Source organism: Anomaloglossus baeobatrachus, chromosome 2 (genome assembly GCF_048569485.1).
Source record: "Anomaloglossus baeobatrachus isolate aAnoBae1 chromosome 2, aAnoBae1.hap1, whole genome shotgun sequence".
NCBI classification, from domain to species: domain Eukaryota; kingdom Metazoa; phylum Chordata; class Amphibia; order Anura; family Aromobatidae; genus Anomaloglossus; species Anomaloglossus baeobatrachus.
Genome location: NC_134354.1, coordinates 728586203 through 728613189, shown reverse-complemented (window position 1 = coordinate 728613189; position 26987 = coordinate 728586203). Strand labels below are relative to the sequence as shown.

Below are 26987 nucleotides of genomic sequence, written 5' to 3'. Positions count from 1 at the left end.
TCACAGCTGTGTAGCTGTGATCAGCAGATATGGCAGAGCGATCGAATTGTTGATGTACATAGCCCCCCTAGGGGGACTAGTAAAATAAAAAAAATAAAAAAAAGTTTTAAAAAACGTAAAAGTTCAAATCACCCCCCCCATTCACCCCATTGAAAATTAAAGGGTTAAAAAAATATACACCTATTTGGTATCACCCGCGTTCAGAAATGCCCGATCTATCAAAATATAAAATCAATTAATCTGATCGGTAAAACGGCGTAGCAGCAAAAAAAATCCAAATGCCGATCAAAACGTAGCATCTGCGCAAAAATAGTATCATTAAAAACGTCAGCTCGAGACACAAAAAATAAGCCATCACTGAGCCATAGATCCCAAAAAATGAGACCGTAACGGGTCACAGAATATGGCGTAAAAACGTGTGCCACTTTTTTTTGGACAAACTTCTGATTTTTTTTTAACCCCCATAGATAAAAGTAAACCTATACATGTTTGGTATCTACGAACTAGAACCAACCTCAGGCATCACACCCACACATCAGTTTTACCATATAGCGAACACAGTGAATAAAATATCTAAAAAAACAATAGTGCTTTTTTTTTTTTTTTTGCAATTTTTCAAGCATTTGGAATTTTTTTGCTTTTTTTCCAGCACACTATATGGTAAAACGTATGGTTTTATTTAAAAGTACAGCTCGGTCCGCAAAAAATAAGCCCTCACATTACCATATTGACTGAAAAATAAAAGTTACTTGTCTCAGAAAAAGAATGGCGAAAAAATAAATGGAAAGCGTAAAATTGGCCGGTCGTGAAGGGGTTAAAAAAAAGCAGCGTGTCACTTCTTTTGTGCGTTTTTGGTTGCATTTTCCACCCATTGAAATCAATGAGGTGTGTCAAAACGCAACCAAAATGTTTAGCTGTGCGCTTGCACTGCATTTTTGTTGCGTTCTGCATGCTTTTTTTGACAAACAAAACGCAGGTCTGTTGGTCTCTGTCGGTTAGTCTCTCTCTGTCGGTTGTTCTCTCTGTCGGTTGTTCTCTCTCCCTCTCACCCCCCTTTCTCATACTCACCTGTCACCGGCGCTGCACGGCTGTCACCCTGCTCCGGCGGCTTCTCCTAGTGATGGGCAGTCCGGCTCTTTTTGGCGATCCAGTTCCCATGGCTCCGCTCACCAAAAAGAGCCAGCTCATTTGGATCATTCTTGGCTCCTTATTAAATATGTGTTCACCCCCCCAGGTGAACACATATTTAAGATTATAGTAACGCAGATGAAACCCCCGCCCACCCACGGCTAAACCCCCGCCCACCTACAAGGGACCAATTAGATTGTTGAGTGAGCGGGGTTTCAGCGGCGAAAAGAGCCGTTTAGAGATTTTAGTGCCCTTGACTGGGGATCCGGCTCCTGTTAGTCACAGCAGGGAGCCGGATCGTTGTGTCGGATCGTTCGCGACTGACACATCACTAGCTTCTCCAGCTTTTGAAAATGCCAGCCGCTCATTATTCCATCTCGTATTCACTGCTTACCCCCGCCCACCGGCACCTATGATTGGTTGCATTCAGATGAGCCCCCACACTGAGTGACAGCTGTCTCACTGCAACCAATCACAGCTGCCAGTGGGTGGGTCTAAATCGTGCAGTAAAATAAATAATTAAAAAAAAAAAACTGCGTGCGGTCCCCCACAATTTTGAAACCAGCCAAGGTAAAGCCACATGACTGAAGGCTGGTATTCTCAGGATGGAGAGCCCCACGTTATGGGGAGCCCCCCAGCCTAAAAATATCAGCAGCCGCCCGGAATTGCCGCATCCATTAGATGCGACAGTCCCGGGACTCTACCCGCCTCATCCGGAATTGCTCTGGTGCGGTGGCAGTCGAGGTAATAAAGAATTAAGTAATAAAGAATTAATGGCAGCAGCCCATAGCTGCCACTAAGTATTAGGTTAATCATGGCAGGCATCTATGAGACACCCCCAATAATTAACCCGAAAAAATCCTTTATTTGGAATAAAAGACAAAAAAAACACCCTCTTTCACCACTTTATTAAAATCCCCAATACCCCTCCAGGTCCGACGTAATCCACAGAGGTCCCATGACGCTTTCAACTCTGCTACATTGGAAGCTGACGGCGAGCGGCAACAGACCATGACCACTCTCTGTGAGCTCCATGCAGCAACTGAAGTCAGCCACGCTGTCAGCGGTGCCCGCACTCAGGGGATTTGTGGCCGTGGGTAACCTGACGGCACCGCTGATCGCGTGGCTCATCATCAGTCACTCAGGGGATTTGCGGTCACTGGTGAGTCCTTCACCGGTGACCGTAAATCAGGCCGCGGCACACAGAGCCGCGCGATGACAGTGAAATCGGGTGAAGTTCATCCGACTTCATTGTGATCGTGTGGCTTTGTCTCGCAGCCAGCTATGTTATATGGGGATGTAGCAGAGCCGAGTGGGACCGCACTGTATATGCATTTAAAATGCATGCGTTTTGGATGCATTTTTTTTTTACAAACGCAGTGTTTACAGTTGTCCAGTCTGCCAGAGGGGGCATTTTTTCTGCACTTGACAGAACACAGCGTGCGCACATACCCAAAAATGACTCACTCTAATGTCCTTTTGTTTTCCTATACTGCATGTAAAAAAAAAATGACCAATTTTATCAATGTTTGGTCCATGAGTTTTTACCATCAGTAATTTTCTCATATACTCAAAAAATATAAACATTTCCAAAGCTTTTACCACTGCGATGTTAAAACCAGACAGTGGACGGATTACACATAATCGTCTCATAGAGTGTAAGCTTGTGAGCCGAGACATCACTCCTCTGGGTATCTGTTGAATATATTGTCTGTACATCTCCCATCTGAATTGTAAGGCTCCGTGGCCACGATCAGGGTTCACAGTGTTTTGGACGCAGCATGTTTCAGCTGCATCCAAAATGCTGCGTTGTACAGTACAAGAACAGTGGATTGGCTTTATAGAAATCCCATGCTGACTGTGCGCGTGCGGCCAGCAGTGAAAACTGACCTGCGGTGCGGCTTCCAGAGCTGCAGCATGTCAAGTCTTTGCTACGGAGACGCGAGTGTTCACAACAGTCCGAGCCCGGATCATGGGCATAAGCAGCTGCGGTTTCCTGCGGAGGAGGCTCATGTCCCTGCAGGTCAGGACCCGCCGCGTCCAGGGCAACAGCGGGCAATGATTGTGTGCACATTCCCTAAAGTGTTGCACAATATGTTGGCGCTATAGAAATTATATATCATGGAGTTTTAGACTTGTATTATTATCATCATCCATGGTTCTGATCAAACACCGACACGTCTCCGTGATTTTTTTTATTTACGGACATGCAGTCCGCAAAAAGAGACAGATGTGAACAGCGCCACAGATTGAGTGAAGAGTTTATGCTTGACATTCACGGCTAAAACAAACAAGTGTACAATGGACGAGACCTGACAATAACAGGCGAGAAAGCAAATAGGAATGCTATGAAATGGAAATAACCCGGCTGTGCCAAGTGCAGTCGGAAACTGGCTATTAACCCCCCCCCCCCCGTCGCCTTACATGAAGACATTATTTGGCTGTTTACCGGCGCATGTCTGTTACTATAAAACACTTTTCCCTGGTACAATAACCAGATTTCCCAGAATACAAATACCAGAGTGCGCTCTGAGCAGACACTGAGGCTATGTGCAGTTTTCATGTTATTCCTTGCAGATTTTAATTAATACTGCAGGGAAAAAATCACCCAGCAAAGTCTGTGAGAATCCTGACTTGCTGTACACACGCTGCTTCTTTTTTCCTTGCAGATTTTTGTTGCAGAAAATAGCAGCAGCATGTCAATTGTTTCTGCGTTTTGTTTTTTTTCTGGCCTTTCTATAATCCCTTGCAATGCTTTATCACAAAGGCCAGTTTCACCCTTGCGGTGTTTTCCTTCGATTGCAATCCGCCGTTTTGGAAAACAGCGGAATCCGTTAACGGATTCCACTGCTTCCCATAGACTTGTATGGACGACTGATTGCGAGTGATGGACCTGCGTTGCTTCCGCTTGGCCGACTCGCTGCGTTGCTTCCGCCGGGCGGAAGGAACGCAGCATGTAACGTTTTTTGAGCAGCGGAATCCTTAGGAGTTCGCTGCGCATGCTCTCTCTGGCTCCCTGCACATGTAACCAGGGTACACATCGGGTTACTAAGCAAAGCGCTTTGCCTAGTTACTCGATATTTACCCTGGCTACGTGTGCAAGGAGCCAGCGCTAAGCGGTGCATGCTGGTAACCAAGGTAAATATCGGGTAAGCAAGCAAAGTGCTTTGCTTAGTTACCCCGATCTACGTGTGCAGGGAGCCTGACACTTCTCCGTTCGGCTCCGCCGCCTCCCGCACTCCGCATGTACACACAGACGCGCGCGCGCGTGCACGCACACACACTACTGTCCCCAGCCATACAGTCCCCTCGGCACTGACTTCCTCAGCGCCATGGCCCCGCTTGGCTCCGCCCCCCCCCACACACATTCTCGGCGGCCGAAACAATCAGCTGATCACCCGGCAGCCGGGTGATCAGCTGATCGTTCACAATAGTCTGCCGCCGGTAAAACTGTAAAGAAGAAGAAAAAAAAAGGCAGATATCGTTGTTTTGTACAATCCATTGCATCCGTCACACAACGCAATGCAATGGATGCCGTTCAACGCAAGTGTGAAACTAGCCTAAAGGGGATTATATTGCAGCATTTTACCTCAATCACCGTGCATACAGCATGGTGTGTGAGTATCTCCGTAGCTCAGTAACCCGGGGTCGTCATGGTGACTACCCAGGGTTACCATGGGAGCAATCGGGTCCCCATGATCGCATTACAGGGAACCGATTGCCAGGGAGAGGTAAGCGATCCCTCTCCCTGCCTCCTGAATACAGTGATTGCAGCATTCAGGGGCTTAAACTACCAGCAGGCAGTGAAAGATGGGTCCCGACTGTATCAGCCAGACACCCGACGGTGATTACACCCGACGGTGATTGCAGGGGTACAACGCCTGAACCCCCGGGATTGCTATATTTAAAAAAAAAAAAAAAAAAAGTAGGAAAAACCACAAGTGAAAAAATGTTCAAACGCAATAAAAAAATGCACATGTGCAGAAAAGAAGTATACAAAAAGCAATGCAGCAGAAAATGATGGAAGATTTCTGCACTGAAGCCACAAATTTGAAAATGCAGCTCAGGATTAGTATAAGAAGTGTTATATCAATTCATTGAAAAAATTTACATTTTCAAAAATAACTTCTTAACTACTTCTGTATCAGGGAAGTAAATTGTTATGTCGTGTGTATAGAATTAAACCCATAGTAACTGGCTTGTTTTTTGCCTTAAAGGGAACCTGTCACCAGATTTTTCCCCATTAAACTAAAAGAATCACCTTGTGCAGTTATGTCGGCTCGCGCAGGCGCAGTTCGCTCTGCCATATTGCGGGCAGAGCAGAAAACATAGCTGCCCTCGCTCGCGCCGGTGAGCTAAATGCACAGGCGCAAGATTATGGGCAGGTACGAGGATGGTGCTGGTGAAGTCTTCCACAGCGCCGCCCATAATCTCGCGCCTGCGCATTTAGCTCACCGGCGCAAGCGAGGACAGCTATGTTTTCTGCTCTGCCCGTAATATGGCAGAGCGAACTGCGCCTGCTTGAGCCGACATAACTGCACAGGCGTGAGATTTGAAAATGCGACGAGGAGTATGACGGTGGTGTCATCCAGTCAATCAAGAAAGGAGGATCGCGATCAGCAGCAGGAGGGGTGACAGGAGCAGAAAATGAGCCCACCCATCTGGCCAACCATGGTAATTAGCATACCTAACGGCCAAGTTTTATAAAGTTATTTTTGGGGTCTGGAAGGGGAGTTAGATCCAAGGTGCACCTTCATAGAATGCAGCCCAGGAGCTGCAGAAGGGGATTCTTTTAAGGGTGCTTTACACGCTGCGACATCGCTAACGATATATCGTCAGGGTCACGTTGTTAGTGACGCACATCCGGTGCCGGTAGCAACATCGCAGCGTGTGACACCAATGAGCGCAAAAGCATCAAAAATCGCTGATCTGTGACACGTCGCTTCTTTTCATAATATCGTTGTTGTTGCATGTACGATGTTGTTTGTTGTTCCTGCGGCAGCACACATCGCTGTGTGTGATACCACAGGAACGACAAACATCTCCTTACCTGCGTCCACCGGCAATGCGCAAGGAAGGAGGTGGGCGGCATGTTACGGCCACTCATCTCCGCCCCTCCTCTGTTATTGGGCGGCCGCTTAGTGACGTCGTTGTGACGCTGAACGCACCTCCCCCTTAAAGGAGGGATTGTTCAGCGGTCACAGCGACGTCGCTGATTAGGTATGTGTGTGTGACGCTGCCGTAGCGATAATGTTCGCTACGGCAGCGGTCACCAAATGTCGCACGAACGACAGGGGCGGGTGCTATCGCTCACGACATCGCTAGCTATGGCTAGCGACGTCGCAGCGTGTAAAGCACCCTTTAGTTTTAATAGGGAAAAATCTGGTGACAGGTTCCCTTTAACTCTGGTCTGGTAGCATGCAAAAAGAATTACTAGTTGTACCAATCTGCATGAAGGCGGTTTTCACATTACGTTTTTTTAACATGCGTCCTGAACGTTTTTTAACACAAAAACGGATCCAGTGCAAATGCGTTTTCATTTCAATGCATTTTCAATGGACTCGCGTCAACATGCGTTCACCTGCGTTTTCGTGCGTTATAGTGAGGATCCAGCGACTTGCAGTTTAACATTTTTCAAAAACGCTACTTGTAGTATTTTTGAGCTGCGTCCAAATACTGCAAATTGCTGGATCCTGACTATACTGCATGCAAACGCATGTGAACGCTGGCATGCTGATAGGCAGGATCCTGCTTGCTCTACTGAGCATGCCCAGAAACCAGCCTCGGGTGATCAGTCTCTCTCCCCCCCTCCCTCTCCCCCCTCCCTCTCTCCCCCTCCCTCTCTCCCCCTCCCTCTCCCCCCCTCCCTCTCCCCCCCTCCCTCTCCCCCCCTCCCTCTCCCCCCCTCCCTCTCCCCCCCTCCCTCTCTCCCCCTCCCTCTCTTCCCCCTCCCTCTCTCCCCCTCCCTCTCTCCCCCTCCCTCTCTCCCCCTCCCTCTCCCCCCTCCCTCTCCCCCCTCCCTCTCCCCCCTCCCTCTCCCCCCCTCCCTCTTTCCCCCCCTCCCTCTCCCCCCCTCCCTCTTTCCCCCCCTCCCTCTCCCCCCCCCTCCCTCTCCCCCCCCCTCCCTCTCCCCCCCCTCCCTCTCCCCCCCCTCCCTCTCCCCCCCCTCCCTCTCCCCCCCCTCCCTCTCCCCCCCCTCCCTCTCCCCCCCTCCATCTCCCCCCCCTCCCTCTCCCCCCCCTCCCTCTCCCCCCCCTCCCTCTCCCCCCCCTCCCTCTCCCCCCCCTCCCTCTCCCCCCCCTCCCTCTCCCCCCCCTCCCTCTCCCCCCCCTCCCTCTCCCCCCCCCTCCCTCTCCCCCCCCTCCCTCTCCCCCCTCCCTCTCCCCCCTCCCTCTCCCCCCTCCCTCTCCCCCCCTCCCTCTCCCCCCCTCCCTCTCCCCCCCTCCCTCTCCCCCCCTCCCTCTCCCCCCCTCCCTCTCCCCCCCTCCCTCTCCCCCCCTCCCTCTCCCCCCCTCCCTCTCTCCCCCTCCCTCTCTCCCCCTCCCTCTCTCCCCCTCCCTCTCTCCCCCTCCCTCTCTCCCCCTCCCTCTCTCCCCCTCCCCCTCTCCCCCTCCCCCTCTCCCCCTCCCCCTCTCCCCCTCCCCCTCTCCCCCTCCCCCTCTCCCCCTCCCCCTCTCCCCCTCCCCCTCTCCCCCTCCCCCTCTCCCCCTCCCCCTCTCCCCCTCCCCCTCTCCCCCTCCCCCTCTCCCCCTCCCCCTCTCCCCCTCCCCCTCTCCCCCTCACTCTCTCCCCCTCACTCTCTCCCCCTCACTCACTCTCTCCCTCTCCCCCTCACTCACTCTCTCCCTCTCCCCCTCACTCACTCTCTCCCTCTCCCCCTCACTCACTCTCTCCCTCTCCCCCTCACTCACTCTCTCCCTCTCCCCCTCCCTCTCCCTCTCCTCTCTCTCCCCCGCCTGAGAGTTGCGGACACTCGTAACCAAGATAAATATCGGGTAACCAAGCAAAGCGCTTCTCTTAATTACCCAATGTTTATGTTGGTTACGTGTGCAGGGAGCAGGCAGCCCTGCTCCTAGCAGCTGCGGAAGCTCGTAACCAAGGTAAATATCGGGTCTCCAAGCAAGTTACCCAATGTTTACCTTGGTTACGAGCCTCTGTAGCTGTCAGAAGCCGGCTCCCAGTCTCACGTTCAGTTCTACTGACTTCCGATCACATGACTGCAATGCCTGTCCATAAACTTAAAGTGACAGGATCCTGCAAAATAACACATGCGTTTGCATGCGTTTTTTTGCTGTAAAAGCAGGATCCGCTTTTACAGCAAAAAAAAACGTTCATGACGCATGCTAAAAAAACGTAGTGTGAAAGCAGCCTTCCATTGACTCCCTGACACCAGACAAGGGTTAAAGGGTCATTCCGGTGCTGCTCTCTTCTGTATTTATAAGTGGACGTCACTTCTACAGGTACCTGGTGGGACGTGTGCAGGATTGGCAGGTATCATTCACCTGTCTTATTGATTAGAATATTATTATTTATAGAGCATCATTTATTCCATGGTGCTGTACATGAGAAGAGGTGACATACGAAACACAGGTATGTCTACAGGATAATGGGGGGAAGACACTAGGTTACGGGTTGTAGCAGCTCCGGTGGTGATGAGGTGGCAGTGGGCTCATAGCAGGCTGTAAGAGATGGGTTTTCAGGTTCTGTCTGAAAGTTCTGAATGTGGCAAATAATCAGAGGTGTTGGGGCACAGAATTCCAGAGGATGGGGGTATTCGAGACAAGTCTTGGAGACAATTGGGTGAGGAACGTAGAAGTGTGGAGGAGAAATGGAGGTCTTGGGAGGATTAGATATTACTTGTTGAAAGATATCAAGCAATTATTTCAGAGATATACGGAGGAGACAGATTATGGATGGCTTTGTAGGTTAGTATTAATTGCTTGAATTGGACACATTGGGGAATTGGGAGTCAATGAAGGAATCTGCAGAGGAGTAGAGAGGAGAGAGGTGGATTACGGTATTCGGGCAACAGACTTTGTATGCTCCGTGGTGTAGGTGCATATGTCTGTGTGTTCAACATGTGCTGTCAGTGTGCTAGCCGTGTGACATCCACATAGCACACGGACACCATAAATTTTCATACTTACCAGTCCCTGGCGCTTCTGTGTCCGGTGCTGCTGCTTGCGGTCCTTGGTTCAGTGAATATGCAATAAGCATAATGAGCCGGGGTCAGAAGCAAGTGACAGCAGCAGAGACAGCAGGACTGGAGAAGGTGAGTGTAGAAATTAATTTTATTTCACAGAAACGTGGTTTTCTCTGGTACGTGTCACACTGATGTCACACAGATCACATCCGTGTGGTCCGTGTGACACCCGTGCTGCCAGAGTAAAATGGACATGTCTCCGTGTGGAACACACGGACGCAGGTATGCCCCACACAGCAAAACGTACGCTCCACCCAGACACACGATCCATGTGAAAACACGCACGTGGGCACAGACCCATTGATTTGAATGGGTCTACGTGTGCCAATGTCTCCAGCATGTGTAAAAATGGACGTCACGTGTACCGGTGACACGAATGTGTGTAGGAGCCTTAAGGACGGACTTGAGAGGTGTGAAAGTTAGCAGAGAGGCCACAGAGGAAGTTGTTACAGTAGTTGAGGCGGGAAATGATGAGGGCATGCACTAGCATTTTAGTAGATTGATGGTTGAGGAAGAGACAGATTCTAGCAATATTTTTGAGTTGAAGGTGACTGGAGGTGGCAAGAGCTTGGTTTTAAGGACAAGGCTTAGGGGTACTTTGCACACTACGACATCGCAGGTGCGATGTCGGTGGGGTCAAATCGAAAGTGACGCACATCCGGCGTCGCTGTCGAAATCGCAGTATGTGAATCCTTTTACATACGATTAATGAGCGCAAAAGCGTCGTTATCGTATGATCTGTGTAGGGTCCGACATTTCCATAATTTCGCAGCAGCGACGGTACGATGTTGTTCCTCGTTCCTGCGGCAGCACACATCACTGTGTATGAAGCCATAGGAGCGAGGAACATCTCCTTACCTGCGTCCCACCTGCAATGCGGAAGGAAGGAGGTGGGCGGAATGTTTACGTCCCGCTCATCTCCGCCCCTCCGCTTCTATTGGCCGCCTGCCGTGTGACGCTGCACGACCCGCCCTCTTAGGAAGGAGGCGGTTCGCCGGCCCGAGCGATGTCGCAGGGCAGGTAAGTGCGTGTGTAGCTGGCGTTGCGATAATGTTCGCTACGGCAGCTATCACAAGATATCGCAGCTGCGACAGGGGCGGGGACTATCGCGCTCGGCATCGCAGCATCGGCTTGCAATGTCGTAGTGTGCAAAGGGCCCCTAAGTCCAAGGTTACTCCAAGGCAGCAGACTTCGGTTACTGGGGAGAGTGTGATGTCTTATAGATTGGATAGGGGAGATGAGTAAGATGGAGGAAACATGATGATAAGGAAGAGTGCAAAATACTTTCATGCGTCCTGGAAGATATCTGTAGTGGAATTATGGAAATCACAGGATGAATAGACACATTAATTACGACATATGCAAATAATGGAAAAATGTAAAAAAAAATATTTAAGACATCTTAAGTTTATTCTGTATCTTGTATGAGCGCAACGTGCAGAAATCCCCACATTTCCACCTTGGCCACTATCGGTGAGGTTGTGAATGGTTATCTGAGGAATGCTCTACCACACCAAATGCACTTTTTTCATCATTTGCATAGAAGTAACCTATTTATCCATCTTTTGATTTCCATAATGCCACAACTTTTCCTTCTAGATGTCGCAATTTCCCTTTTGAGAAGTTCATGTTATTTCTTTCTAGTCTGTTTTTATTTTGTTTGTATTTTCTGTATGCGATTATTGCGGCGGTCACCTCACCCGAGCTGCATGTTTACAGCAACCACCTAAAGGGCCTACAGGAAACAATAAACGGGGAACGACTCATTGACTTTTATGCGACAGTATTGTGGGAATGATTTGTGATTTAGTACGAGGACATTCTACAGGGAGGGGGAGGAGGTGAGCTGTGACATGGTGAATAGTAAATGCTATATTAGTTATATAGAACTGTTACATGAAGATGTAATCCTACCTCTGATGAAAACGTGATCGTTCTTGGTGATTCCTACAGAACAGAAAGCTCAGTAATAAAGTGAAAACTTTCCTGATTTTTTTTTTTTTTTTTTTTTTTTATTATTATTTAGATAGTGATCTGAAAATAATTAATCACATACCATAAATTCTTAAACAATGTTTCACATTAATATTTGCATTAAACAATAGGTCATCTCTGAATATACAATGCCTAAAGATGACCTGTCACTATATCAGTAGACACCAATTTTTTGCTCTTATTTTACTTCCACTAAGCCCTGAGCATTCTGCCTTTATTCCCCCATTTTTAAAGGGAATCAGTCACCAGGTTTTTCCCTTATAAGCTGCGGCCACTATCAGTGAGCTGTTATATACAGTATTCTGGATAGCTGTATATAAGAGCTCAGGCCACTCTGTATAAGGGCCCACTCACACTTGCGCTATTTTGACGCAAACGGAATCCGTCACTAATGTAGTACAGTTCATTTATTTACAGTGGAAGCGCGACACCATGTGGACACAAGCGGGTACTGCATGACACACTCACGCGGCATAGTAACGCGCTTCCACTGTAAATAAATGAACTGTACTACATTACTGACGGATTCCGTTTGCGTCAAAATAGTGCAAGTGTGAAACTAGCCTAATGTAAAAAACCTTTATAATACTCACCTAGGGGGCGGTCTGGTCCGATGGGTGTCGCTGGTCTCGGTTCGGCGCTTCCTCTATCACGTGAGATCGCCGTACGCCCTGCGTTATTCAGAGAGGCCTCCATTGCGCTCCTGCAAAGTACTGTAATGCGTATGCGCAAGGAAAGTTCAAAGACCGCCTGCACAGGCGCACTACAGTACTTTGATCTGCCCTCAGCCGGGAAGAGCAGAGTGCACAAGTGCAAGAGCACAATGGAGGCCTGTGTGAACAACGCAGGACATGACATGCACACGGGCTGGGTAGAAGGAGGACGGAGATCACACAAGATGGAGCAGCGACACCCATCGGACTGGACCGCCCATAGATGACTATAATAAAGGTGTTTTTTATGTTCTACAGATTGGCCTGGGCTCTTATATACAGCTCTGTATATAAAGGCTCACTGGTGGTGGCTGCAGCTCATAAGGGAAAAACCTGGTGACAGGTTCCCTTTAAAGGGAACCTGTCAGGTCCAGTATGCACCCAAAACCACGAGCAGTTCTGGGTGCATATTACTAATCCCTGCCTAACTGTCCCTGTATACACTAGCATAGATAAGAGATCTTTAGAAAAAGTATTTCTAAAGATCTTTTACCGTATTCTAATGAGCTAGGGGACTAGTCCCCTGGGCGGTAGTTCCCCGGCTAGTCACCCCCATTAGCATGTTAGTACACCACTGTGGGCGTGCTACCATGCTAATGACTGTACAGCGTCAGAGGATGATCTCACTCACCTCTCCGCCGCCATCGCTGTATTTCGGCTCACAGACTTCTCCTGCTGGCGATACAATGGCTTCATCAACATAGCGGAGGCTTCTTCTCCGCTCTACTCTGTGGATGGGGAAGGACTGTGAATGTCATGCTGATTGACAGCTGGCTCCATGCTGCTTAACTAGAGGAGCCGGCTGTCAATTAGCATGACATCGGCTGTCCCGCCCCATCTACAGAGCAGAGTGGATAAAAAAAACGCCGCTCTGTTGACTCCATGTCAGCGGAAGCTGCAGAATCGCCACTAGGAGCGGTCTGTGACCATTCTGTGCCGGACACAACAGGCAGGTAGGTAGCAAATCCCTGCCTATTAGTTCTTAGTGACGTTTTTTTAAGTCCAGGATGTATCCTTTAAAGGGAATCTTTCAGCAGGTTTTTGCTACCTCATCTGAGAGCAGCAGGATGTAGGCAAAGAGGCCCTGAGTTCAACGATGTCTCAGTTCTATTTCTATGTGCAGCCGTTCTGAAAGATTTTAGATTTTGTATGTAGCAGAGCTCTGGGAGCTATCCCCGCCCACACCAGGCTTTAAGTGCATATTTCCATAAACTGAAGCTGCTAATCACAGAGGGGGGTGGAGTCGGACTACAGCTCTCAGGCTGCTGAGACCCACTAATGAGAAAGATAAGAGGCTTAAGCTAACATCGAAGGTAACCAAAAAAATAAGACTGCGAGGTAACAGACACAAGGCTGAATTCCCTGTTTTAACTCTTATAGCATGATGTCTTTAGGTTACATTGCAGAAGCCTGCTGAAAGTCCTTTTAAATATATAAAAACAAAACCTTTGCATGTTTGGTTTTGCTATAATCATACAGATCTGGAGAATCAAATATCCAGGTGATTGTCCTTTATAATAAAAGCTGCAAATAAAAAGCCCCCCAAAATCATGGAATTGCATTTGTTTTTGGTATTTTGCTGCATTTAGAATTTTTCTTCCCACTTTCTATCACATCGCATGATAGAATAGATGGTGTCGTTTCAAAAGTACAACTCATTCAGCAAAAAAAAAAACAAAGCGTCATACGTCTGTGTTGACAGAAAAAAAAAAAAAAACGTTTTGGCACTGGAGAAGAAGAGGAAAAAACAAAAGCGCGAAAGTGGAAAATCACACGGTCGGGTAGGGGTTAAAATTCGCCATGTGATTCCGGAGATCTGAACCTTTATTTATATGGTGCTAATTTTTATGGTCTTTACAAGGGGTTGGTGCTACAGGATAATTATGCAGATTGGTCTATAGACACACCCCCTTGGCAAATTAAACAAAACAAAATATAGCACAAAATAAAAAGATCATATCTCTGGAACTGAATGGAGGATCAAAAAGAAAAAATGAATCAGTTGAACAGCGGAAAGAACTGGGCACTTTTGATCTGGTTACAAGTCTTCCCTAAATGTCAGAGGTCTCGTGATGTGACTGGAGGGAGTGGGATGAGTAGTCGCCTGGTCTGGTGCCCTTTATCCACACACTTGTGGTTGTCAGCAATGTTCTTCCCGTCTTGAAGTCTCGATCTGGACGTCTGAGCGCTTCTGTCCGGTGTGAGAGCAGCCTGAGCCGATGAGACACATTGATCACCACCGTCTCCTCAGTTCTGTCTGAAGCAGCTTTATGCAGCATCTCGCTTTCTGGTAGAATATTTTAGGGCTGTTTATCTGATTGACAATTGTATTTTATTTTTTTGCAGGAAAGCAGTAGAAGAGCTTCTCAAAGAAGCCAAAAGGGGAAAAGATCGAGCCGAGACTATGGGGCCAATGGGCTGGTAGGTTGTGTTGTGACCTTATTTTATCTTATTTCCAGGCAATAGTAACAAAATATGACATATAAGAGGCGTCCATCCCAGAACATTGATATTGGGTGTTTCTGCTTCTCTATCCCCCAAGTTACCCTTCAGGGTGCTACCTTTATATGAGGGGCTGTTGATAAGTCTTTGGCTTTACCCACATAATCTCCACTGATGTCAACACACTTCTTACATTGGTATTCCAAGTTCTGTAAGCCTAGCAAAAAGAAGGATTTTAGTTGTGCCTCAAACCAGGCATCCGTAGCAGCCATGGCATCAGAAATGGTGTGAAGTTTAGTACCCCTGAGGTATTTCTTCAGGTTTAGAAACAGATGATAGTCGGAGGAGCTAAATCTGGTGAATTAGGTGGGTGGTCAACCAGCTGGACGCCCAGCTCTGCCAGTTTTGCCATGGTCGCTTCTGCAGTGTGAGCGGTGGCGTTGTCTTGCAGGAACAAGATTCCTTTGGACAGTTTGCCGTGCATTCTGGCCTTCAAAGCTGCCTTCAATTAGTCCAAAAGTTCAATCTAATAGCTTGCATTGATGGTGGAACCCTTTTGAAGGTAGTTCACTAGCAGCACACCCTCCTTATCCCAGAACACAGACGTCATCACCTTAGTGGCTGATTTTTTTCACCCTGAACTTCTTTGGACGAGGAGAATCACTTTGCCTCAACTCTTTTGACTGCTTCTTGTTTTTAGGGTCATACGAATAAATCCAGGTCTCATTCATAGTGACGAGTCGATCCAGGGAGTTCTTATCAGTCCGGAAACACTGACAAATGGACCGGGAAGTTTTCACTTGCATGCTTCTCTGATCTGTTGTCAAACATTTGGGGACCCACTTTGCAGAAGCTTCCTCATGTCCAAATGTTCATGGATAATGACACAAACACGTTTACGGGAAATCCCCATGTCGTCTGCTATTGCTTTAGCTGAAATTCGTGGATTCTCCAGTATGAGGTAGTGCACAGCATCGATGATCTCCGGAACAACAACCACTCTCGGGTGTCCAGGACATTCCTCATCATAGGTGCTGAATTGGCCCATTTTAAATTTGGCAACCCAGTTCTTAACTTTTGAATTTGAAGTGCATTGATCCCCCAATGTCTGCGACATATCACCATGAATATCCTTCGCGGACTTTCCTTGCAGAAACAAGAATTTTATCCCTCCTCTGCTCTCAGTTGCTGTGAATATCGCATTAGACTCCGCCATTTTGTTTTCCCGCGTGCGTAGAACACTGTTGCCATAAACAACAAACATGAAATTTTGAAAACCTATATTAGACACATAAGGCTTTCATGTGATGTAACATTCGTTACCATAGAAACAAAAAAAGATCACAAAGCAAAAGACTTATTAACAACCCCTCGTATTGCTGGTGGCTACAAACATCCATGCTGCGTCTATGATGGATCAGACGATCCGTTATCAGACCAGACACAAATCTGGAGCAAAACCAAGTTGGGTTTAGAATTCTTTTCAAAAATTTAGGAGCACCTGCTTTATCTTATGGTATCTTTTAGGGGTCTATCCTAGGTAATCATCTCCTATCCATACGATACGGTTGAAACCAGAAGTTTACATGCACTATCTAAACAGACACATCCGCATGTTTTTCTCACTATCTGACATGAAATCAGAATAAACCTTTCCCGTTTTAGGTCAATTAGGAACCAAAATTATTTATATTTGCCAGATGTCAGAATAATGAGAGATAATGATTTAAAGTAATTTTATTACTTTCTGCAAAGTCAAAAGTTTACATACACTAAGAGTACTATGCTTGTAAACAATAGGGGGCAGCCCATATAATGATGTCATGTCTTTGGAAGCTTCTGATAGGTTTTTTGGCAACATCTGAGTTAATTAGAGACATACTTCTGGTTTCCACTATAGGTGATAAGGGTTCTAATGGTGGGGGATCCCTCACGAGTCCTAATAATAGGGCTCTGGGGTCACCTGTTTGAACACAGCAATGTGCAGCACTGATATATTAATTGGCTGCAGAACCGATGGTGATGGTGAGTACAGTGCTATCTCCATGAGTCTCGTAGACAATGATGGGAGGGGGCTGCACATGCCTGACCACTACTCTATTCAACAGGGTGACATCAGAGCCTTATTAGGATTGGTGGTGGTCCCAGCTGTTGAACCCCACGGGTGTCTTCTATACTGTGGATATGGTGGGCCAAATTGTTCTGGTGGTCCTTCAACTTTAAGAAACTAAATTACATTGTTTTTACTGTTTTTCATGTCTTCACTAATCTTGTCTTAAATCTTCTGTTATTGCTTTGATCTTCTAGCTAAAAAAATAAAATGTAAAAGTGTAGTAGGTTGTATGGTTCTTACCTTATAAATCGTAAACGCAATTTTAGTATTTGTTACCAGAAAAAGGCTTTGGCCGGCACGCTCCACCACTGCTGCATTGATTGAAGCTCTCATCCAGTTTGTGGGCCACGGGAGGAAGGGAGCTCCTTACCGCACGGCCTTCCAGAAGTGCACCTCCAAAAGGTTTTTTCTAATTTGTCCAGTGGATTTTTAAGCTAAAGGTGTGACTCTTCTTAGAGTAACGCTGGTCATACGTATTAGCCGGCTGTCGGCCAAACTTTGCTTTGAGTGAATAGTTTGCCGACAGTCATCTTTGCCAACTCTCCCATACACAGGAGCGGTCACTCCGCCGAGCCCTCCTGTGTTCTCTAAGGCAGAGGTTCCCAACTCCAGTCCTCAAGGCACACCAACAGTGCATGTTTTCAGGATTTCCCTAGTATTGCACAGGTGATAATTTAATCACCTGCAAAGCTGCTGAATCCAACACCCATGCAATGCTAAAGAAATCCTGAAAACATGCACTGTTGGTGTGCCTTGAGGACTGGAGTTGGGAACCTCTGCTCTAAGGCTAGTTTCACACATCTGGCTTTTCGCCGGTTTGCCGGATTCGGCACACGACAGTACAGTGTATACAGTACAATGGCAGCGCGACAAGCTCCGGTCACATGCTGTCATGTGAGCGGAGCATGTGACCCGGACGTTGCGGCGCTGCCATAGTACTGTATACATTGTACTGGCGTGTGCCAAATCCGGCAAACCGTCGAAAAGCCAGATGTGTGAAACCGGCCTAAGAGGAAGCCGCTGACTGACACGTTAGCCGATGGCTTATCTCATGCAAATTCCAAAATCTGACGTGCGATTGACATCTCTCCCGACCATCAGTCGGCCGGCACCCCGGTACACATTAAATTGTTGGCCAAATTTGTTATTGCAGGTTCAGCCAAAATTAGCCTAATGTGTATGGGGGCCTTAAGGTCTCTTACAAAGACCAGTGCTTACCTTGATATGAATTTTGGAGCTGATGTTCTGGGTAAAATTACTGCTTAAACCGTGAGCTTGTAGATATGCCGGTGTGAATAGGGATACAAAAACCCACAAACCTATACTTGGCTCCCCAGGTAACGTTTGCCTGTTCCCCTGCCGATCTTTGTACATTGCAGACTCTTGTGATGACTTCTGCAGCAGTCAGACAGGACAAACGTCATCACAGGAGACCGTGATACAGAGACCAGCATGGCAGCTTACCAGGCAAGGGAACTATCATGAGACACAAGGAAAGGTGAATATATTTGTGAGGGTTTTTTTAAAGGGCTTGTCTGATGTAAAATTATCTTTGCAGTGACTCTACATATCACTCTATGTAACTGCAGACTTATGAATCCTCCCAGCACATGCACTGTGCGCTGCGACAATTTGCCGGTTTCTGAGCCGGGAACGGTGGTCACGTGACCGCAGATGTGCGCAATGCATGTTCCCGGCCAGAACCCAACTAGTGTGCAAGGCTAAACTCAACACAAATGTATTGAGCAAATTTGCACCCACTAGTCAGATGCACCCCCTCCATACACCTGTATTGAGCAAATTTGCACCCACTAGTCAGATGCACCCCCTCCATACACCTGTATTGAGCAAATTTGCACCCACTAGTCAGATGCACCCCCTCCATACACCTGTATTGAGCAAGGCTGCTCCCACTAGTCAGATGAACCCCCTCCATACACCTGTATTGAGCAAATTTGCACCCACTAGTCAGATGCACCCCCTCCATACACCTGTATTGAGCAAATTTGCACCCACTAGTCAGATGCACCCCCTCCATACACTTGTATTGAGCAAGGCTGCTCCCACTAGTCAGATGAACCCCCTCCATACACCTGTATTGAGCGAGACTACTCCCACTAGTCAGATGCACCCCCTCCATACACCTGTATTGAGCGAGACTACTCCCACTAGTCAGATGCACCCCCTCCATACAACTGTATTGAGCAAGGCTGCACCCACTAGTCAGATGCACCCCCTCCATACACTTGTATTGAGTGAGGCTACTCCCACTAGTCAGATGCACCCCCTCCATACACTTGTATTGAGTGAGGCTGCTCCCACTAGTCAGATGCACCCCCTCCATACACTTGTATTGAGTGAGGCTACTCCCACTAGTCAGATGCACCCCCTCCATACACTTGTATTGAGCGAGGCTGCTCCCACTAGTCAGATGCACCCCCTCCATACACTTGTATTGAGCAAGGCTGCTCCCACTAGTCAGATGCACCCCCTCCATACACTTGTATTGAGCAAGGCTGCTCCCACTAGTCAGATGCACCCCCTCCATACACCTGTATTGAGCAAGGCTGCTCCCTCTAGTCAGATGCACCCCCTCCATACACTTGTATTGAGCAAGGCTGCTCCCACTAGTCAGATGCACCCCCTCCATACACCTGTATTGAGTGAGACTACTCCCACTAGTCAGATGCACCCCCTCCATACACTTGTATTGAGCAAGGCTGCTCCCACTAGTCAGATGCACCCCCTCCATACACTTGTATTGAGTGAGGCTACTCCCACTAGTCAGATGCACCCCCTCCATACACCTGTATTGAGTGAGACTACTCCCACTAGTCAGATGCACCCCCTCCATACACTTGTATTGAGTGAGACTACTCCCACTAGTCAGATGCACCCCCTCCATACACTTGTATTGAGCAAGGCTGCTCCCACTAGTCAGATGCACCCCCTCCATACACTTGTATTGAGAAAGGCTGCTCCCACTAGTCAGATGCACCCCCTCCTTACACTTGTATTGAGCAAGGCTGCTCCCACTAGTCAGATGAACCCCCTCCATACACCTGTTTTGAGTGAGACTACTCCCACTAGTCAGATGCACCCTCTCCATACACTTGTATTGAGCAAGGCTGCACCCACTAGTCAGATGCACCCCCTCCATACACCTGTATTGAGCGAAGCTGCTCCCACTAATCAGATGCAAACTCTCCATACACCTGTATTGAGCGAAGCTGCTCCCACTAGTCAGATGCACCCCTTCCATACACCTGTATTGAGTGAGACTACTCCCACTAGTCAGATGCACCCCCTCCATACACCTGTATTGAGTGAGACTACTCCCACTAGTCAGATGCACCCTCTCCATACACCTGTATTGAGTGAGACTACTCCCACTAGTCAGATGCACCCCCTCCATACACCTGTATTGAGCGAGGCTGCTCCCACTAGTCAGATGCACCCTCTCCATACACCTGTATTGAGTGAGACTACTCCCACTAGTCAGATGCACCCTCTCCATACACTTGTATTGAGCGAGGCTGCACCCACTAGTCAGATGCACCCTCTCCATACACCTGTATTGAGTGAGACTACTCCCACTAGTCAGATGCACCCTCTCCATACACTTGTATTGAGCGAGGCTGCACCCACTAGTCAGATGCACCCTCTCCATACACCTGTATTGAGTGAGACTACTCCCACTAGTCAGATGCACCCTCTCCATACACCTGTATTGAGTGAGACTACTCCCACTAGTCAGATGAACCCCCTCCATACACCTGTATTGAGTGAGACTACTCCCACTAGTCAGATGCACCCCCTCCATACACCTGTATTGAGCAAGGCTGCACCCACTAGTCAGATGCACCCCCTCCATACACTTGTATTGAGCAAGGCTGCTCCCACTAATCAGATGAACCCCCTCCATACAACTGTATTGAGCGAGGCTGCTCCCACTAGTCAGATGCACCCACTCCATACACTTGTATTGAGTGAGACTACTCCCACTAGTCAGATGAACCCCCTCCATACAACTGTATTGAGCGAGGCTGCTCCCACTAGTCAGATGCACCCACTCCATACACTTGTATTGAGTGAGGCTACTCCCACTAGTCAGATGCACCCCCTCCATACACTTGTATTGAGCGAGGCTGCTCCCACTAGTCAGATGCACCCCCTCCATACAACTGTATTGAGTGAGGCTGCTCCCACTAGTCAGATGCACCCACTCCATACACTTGTATTGAGCGAGGCTGCTCCCACTAGTCAGATGCACCCCCTCCATACACCTGTATTGAGCAAGGCTGCACCCACTAGTCAGATGCACCCCCTCCATACACTTGTATTGAGCAAGGCTGCTCCCACTAGTCAGATGCACCCCCTCCATACACCTGTATTGAGCAAGGCTGCTCCCACTAGTCAGATGCACCCCCTCCATACACCTGTATTGAGCGAGGCTGCTCCCACTAGTCAGATGCACCCCCTCCATACACCTGTATTGAGCAAGGCTGGACCCACTAGTCAGATGCACCCCCTCCATACACTTGTAAAGAGCAAGGCTGCACCCACTAGTCAGATGCACCCCTTCCATACACCTGTATTGAGCAAGGCTGCTCCCACTAGTCAGATGCACCCCCTCCATACACCTGTATTGAGTGAGACTACTCCCACTAGTCAGATGCACCCTCTCCATACACCTGTATTGAGTGAGACTACTCCCACTAGTCAGATGCACCCTCTCCATACACTTGTATTGAGCGAGGCTGCACCCACTAGTCAGATGCACCCTCTCCATACACCTGTATTGAGTGAGACTACTCCCACTAGTCAGATGCACCCTCTCCATACACCTGTATTGAGTGAGACTACTCCCACTAGTCAGATGCACCCCCTCCATACACCTGTATTGAGCAAGGCTGCACCCACTAGTCAGATGCACCCCCTCCATACACTTGTATTGAGCAAGGCTGCTCCCACTAATCAGATGAACCCCCTCCATACAACTGTATTGAGCGAGGCTGCTCCCACTAGTCAGATGCACCCACTCCATACACTTGTATTGAGTGAGACTACTCCCACTAGTCAGATGCACCCCCTCCATACACTTGTATTGAGTGAGGCTACTCCCACTAGTCAGATGCACCCCCTCCATACACTTGTATTGAGCAAGGCTGCTCCCACTAGTCAGATGAACCCCCTCCATACACTTGTATTGAGTGAGACTACTCCCACTAGTCAGATGCACCCCCTCCATACACTTGTATTGAGCAAGGCTGCTCCCACTAGTCAGATGCACCCCCTCCATACAACTGTATTGAGTGAGGCTGCTCCCACTAGTCAGATGCACCCACTCCATACACTTGTATTGAGTGAGACTACTCCCACTAGTCAGATGCACCCCCTCCATACACCTGTATTGAGCAAGGCTGCTCCCACTAGTCAGATGCACCCCCTCCATACACTTGTATTGAGCAAGGCTGCTCCCACTAGTCAGATGCACCCCCTCCATACAACTGTATTGAGTGAGGCTGCTCCCACTAGTCAGATGCACCCACTCCATACACTTGTATTGAGTGAGGCTACTCCCACTAGTCAGATGCACCCCCTCCATACACCTGTATTGAGCAAGGCTGCTCCCACTAGTCAGATGCACCCCCTCCATACACCTGTATTGAGCAAGGCTGCTCCCACTAGTCAGATGCACCCCCTCCATACACCTGTATTGAGCAAGGCTGCTCCCACTAGTCAGATGCACCCCCTCCATACACCTGTATTGAGCGAGGCTGCTCCCACTAGTCAGATGCCAGATGCACCCCCTCCATACACCTGTATTGAGCAAGGCTGGACCCACTAGTCAGATGCACCCCTCCATACACTTGTAAAGAGCAAGGCTGCACCCACTAGTCAGATGCACCCCTTCCATACACCTGTATTGAGCAAGGCTGCTCCCACTAGTCAGATGCACCCCCTCCATACACCTGTATTGAGCAAGGCTGCTCCCTCTAGTCAGATGCACCCCCTCCATACACTTGTATTGAGCAAGGCTGCACCCACTAGTCAGATGCACCCCCTCCATACACCTGTATTGAGCAAGGCTGCACCCACTAGTCAGATGCACCCCCTCCATACACTTGTATTGAGCAAGGTTGCACCCACTAGTCAGATGCACCCCCTCCATACACCTGTATTGAGCAAGGCTGCTCCCTCTAGTCAGATGCCCCCCCTCCATACACCTGTATTGAGCAAGGCTGCACCCACTAGTCAGATGCACCCCCTCCATACACTTGTATTGAGCAAGGTTGCACCCACTAGTCAGATGCACCCCCTCCATCCACTTGTGTTGAGTGAGGCCGTGCCCACTAGTTAGGTTCTGGCTGTAAACATGCATAGCGCACAATTGCTTTCACGTCACGGCTCAGACACTGGCAAATCCTTATAGTGCACTGTGAGGATTCCTAAATCTGGAGCCATATAGAAGGACACATAGAGTGACTGCAGACTTATCATTTTATACCGGACAACCCCTTTAAGGAGTATAATTTGCAGCAAATAGGGTCAGTTGGGGTCTCTGACTTCTCCATCAAACTCAGGGACAATAATACAGTGAATTTTTTTTTTTGCAATTAAGCAATGTATCGATACCTTCGCCTAGAAACTTACCCCAAACTAGTGAAGCATAGTAGTTCTAAGTCATAGACACCATCCCTTTAACAGTGAGCTACATATAAATAACACTTTTCTATATCCACAGCATGGACGGTCTCCGCACAATACATGAATGAGTAGGACTTACAGGTCAACATTTCGGAAGGTCACCATTATTTACAAATACACAGGTAGCAAAAATTGCCGAAAAAACAAACCAAGATAGATGTAAAAGCCGTTACCATTTTTATCTAAGTGTTTTGTGTCTGTATGACCAATCTTAGGCTCACGTGGATCTTTGCATCCCTTGCATCATGCTTACATCGGACACTAGGTGGCGCACCAGACACACTCATTGACTGCCGCCGCTGTGTGTTTTCTCTTGCAGGATGAAGTGTCCGCTCGCCAGCACCAACAAACGATTTCTGATCAATACCATTAAAAACACCCTGCCCCCGGAAAGGGAGAAGCAGAGCAGGAGGACACAGGATGAAAAGCAGCCCCGGGACCGCAGCCGGGAGAGGAGCCATTCAGACAAGCACAGCTCACATCCCTATAAGAGGAGCGATGACTCCAGAAAAGATAAGAAGAGATCGCAGTCTTCTGGGAAGAGCACACGACACAGTCAGTCCAAGAGCGAGGGCAAGAGACGATAGCCGGGGACCTGGAGGCAGCAATAAGGCTCTTACTGTTATCGTTTTGCAATATGTAGGGTGTTAATACCCAGTCTCATCCGACTCTGGCAATGACTGTTATATGTTATAAACGTCTCTGCAATTATTACCGCACACGGTGCTGGACTGTAATAGGACAGTCATGGCGGCCATACACATTATATGAATGTCTGCCTTAGCTATTGATCACCAGCCGACCATCTAATGTGTATGGGGTGTCCTGACTAACGGTAAATAATGGAAAGGAAGGACAGCTTCAGCCATGAGCAAAGAGATTCCGGCTACCCTGGTCCAGTTCGGTCCTCCAGGGCAGTGATCACTTCTACGCTGACAATCTTATATCCCACACCCTGGGTGTTACTAGCCCCCATAACGTGAGACCTAGTTAATCAGTGACATCGTGGGGGTCAAGTAAATGGCAAAGGTGCCCTGTATACAGGACGGAGGATGGAAGAGAACAATGTCCTAGACCCGCTGCCACTGAAGGACCGTCCTAGACCCCAGACCGGGGTAGTTAAAATCTGTTGGTTCGTGTCTAATTGAGCATGTTGAAAATGTTAACATGCCCAATCCTTTTTTCTTTCTCATGGGAGGATGAGCTGCCGCAAGTGGTATCTGACAGCAGTGTACTCCTCTCTTCCCAAAGTCAATGCATGCTCACTTGGCTGAGCGTGCATGTGAAGGAGGAATCATTAGTTGACAACTACCTAGCTATATGGCCACCTTAAAGGGAACCTGTCAGGTGCAATATGCATCCAGAACCACGAGCAGTTCTGGGTGTATATTGCTAATCCCTGCCTAACTGTCCCTATATCTAGTAGCATAGATAAAGAGATCTTTAGAAAAAGTATTTCTAAAGATCCTTTATGATCTGATAATGAGCGCAGAGACTAGTCTCAAGGGCGTTAGTTCCTGTGCTCATTCCGCCCTTTTAGCATATTAGCACAGCTACAGGGGTGTACTAACATGCTATTCAATGGTCATTGTCCTGCATCATCAGCGATGATGGATGTACCTTTGTCTGTTGTCACCGCCTCAGATGCCAGGTTAGGATCAGTGTGCATGATCAGAATGCCTGGCACTTCCGGTTATGCGCACTAGACCTCTCTGAAGCCGGGACACCCAGCTTCATAGTGCGCATGACTATAAGTGCTGGGACTTCTGATCGTGTGCACTCAGATTACATCTGGCGAGGACACAATCACAGGGGCATACTAACATGCTATTCAATGCAGCATCATCAGCGGTGACATGCGTATCTGTATTCGCTGTCACTGCTGACTCGAAGTCAAGACACTTCCGGTCATATGCACCAGATCTTTCTGAAGTCGGGACATGTACATCCGGCTTCATACTGCGCATGATCAGAAGTGCCAGGCATTCAGATCAGCGGTCACAGTGGACACAGATACGCGCGTCGCCGCTGATGGGCAATGGACATTGAACAACATGTTTGCACGTCCCTGTGGGTGTGCTAACATGCTAAGAGGGTGACTTTTCTGGGGAAGTAACGCCCTTACAACTAGTCCATGTGCTCATTAGCATATCATAAAGGAAATACTTTTTCTAAAGATCCCTTTCTCCAAGCTACTAGATGCAGGGACTAGCAATATGCACCCAGAACTGCTCGTGGATCTGGGTGTGTATTAGACCTGACAGGTTCCCTTTAAACCACTTATTAAACAGGTGTGAGTATTGCATAGTTGTTGGGATGAAGGCTTGTGTGTAATGAAGATAACTTGTGGATGTTCTTGCAGATATAGGGAATGTGGAGCCTGCAGTGTTGCCTAATATATGGCTCTCCTGAACTATGAAAATTACAACTCTTAGCATGTGGCAGTCAAGGCACGATTGGAGTTGTTGTTTTGCCGTAGCAGAAGAGCCAAGGATTGAGGGACACTTTGTAGAGTACAGTACTAACGGGACAAAAGGCTTGCACTCTTAACACAAAAATGGCCCCACGTGGTCCGCGTGTGTATCGTAACCCTACACGTGTAACTGAGCCATAAAGCACAAGAAGACCTTGTGTCATCTTATTTTTTTTGGAATATCATTGAAAGGGTTAAAGTTTCTTTGTAAATGCAATTCTAGAATATGTCTAACAGAAATGTACATTTTTGAGTGTATTGTCTGGGAATATAGAAAAAAAAGTGCGTTTTCTTCAAGAAACGGCGCCACTCCTGTCCATGGGCTGTCTCTGGTATTACAGCTCTGTCTTAAAGGGAACCTGTCACCACTTTTTTGGCCTATAAGCTGTGGCCACCACCACCGGGCTCTTATATACAGCATTCTAACATGCTGTATATAAGAGCCCAGGCCGCTGTGAGAACATAAAAAACACTTTATAATACTTACCTAACGGTCGCTTGGTTGGCCAGATGGGCGTCTCTGTTGTCCGGTGCCGGCGCTGCCTCTTTTGGCCATCTTTGTTCTCCTTCTCTAGCCGCGATGCGTGACACGTCCGACGTCATCCACACTCGCCGGCATTCAGGTCCTGAGTAGGCAGATCAAAGTATTGTAGTGCGCCTGCGCAGGATCAGCGAGTGTGTATGGCGTAGACGTGTCATGCACCCAGGCTTCCGAAAGAGGAGGCGCTGGCACTGGAGACGCCCATATGGCCAACCATGCGACCGTTAGGTAAGTATTATAAAGTGTTTTTTTATGTTCTCACAGTGGCCTGGGCTCTTATATACAGCATGTTAGAATACTTTATGTAAGAGCCCGGTGGGTTTGCCGCAGCTTATACGCCAAAAAAGTGGGGACTGGTTCCCTATAAAGGGAACCTGTCACCCTTATGAGCTGCGGCCACCACATGTGAGCTCTTATATACAGCATTTCAGAATACTGTATATGTATAAGAGCTCAGGCCGCTGTGTAGAATGAGAAAATCTCTTTTATAATACTCACCTAAGGGGTGGTCCGGTTCGATGGGTGTTGCTGCTCTACGGTCCGACGCCTGCTCTCTGCGGTGATCTCAGTCCTCCTTCTTCTGAGGCCCGTGTGCATGATGCATCCTGTGTCATTCTTACTGGCCGGCATTTTGGTCCTGCGCAGACACACTTTGTTCTGCCCTAGTC

At 48.2% G+C, this 26987-nt stretch overlaps 1 protein-coding gene across 1 annotated transcript in view; it reads left to right on the top strand.

Moving 5' to 3' along the window:
* Positions 1-26586, top strand: part of POLR1D (RNA polymerase I and III subunit D) — a 28610-nt gene extending 2024 nt beyond the window's left edge. Inside the window, exons 2-3 of the mRNA XM_075337367.1 lie at positions 14386-14460; positions 23625-26586. Of these exons, the coding sequence (XP_075193482.1) occupies positions 14386-14460; positions 23625-23892 (343 nt within the window). The 3' untranslated portion in view covers positions 23893-26586. The remainder of the gene's footprint in view (positions 1-14385; positions 14461-23624) is intronic.
* Positions 26587-26987: the final 401 nt, after the last annotated feature.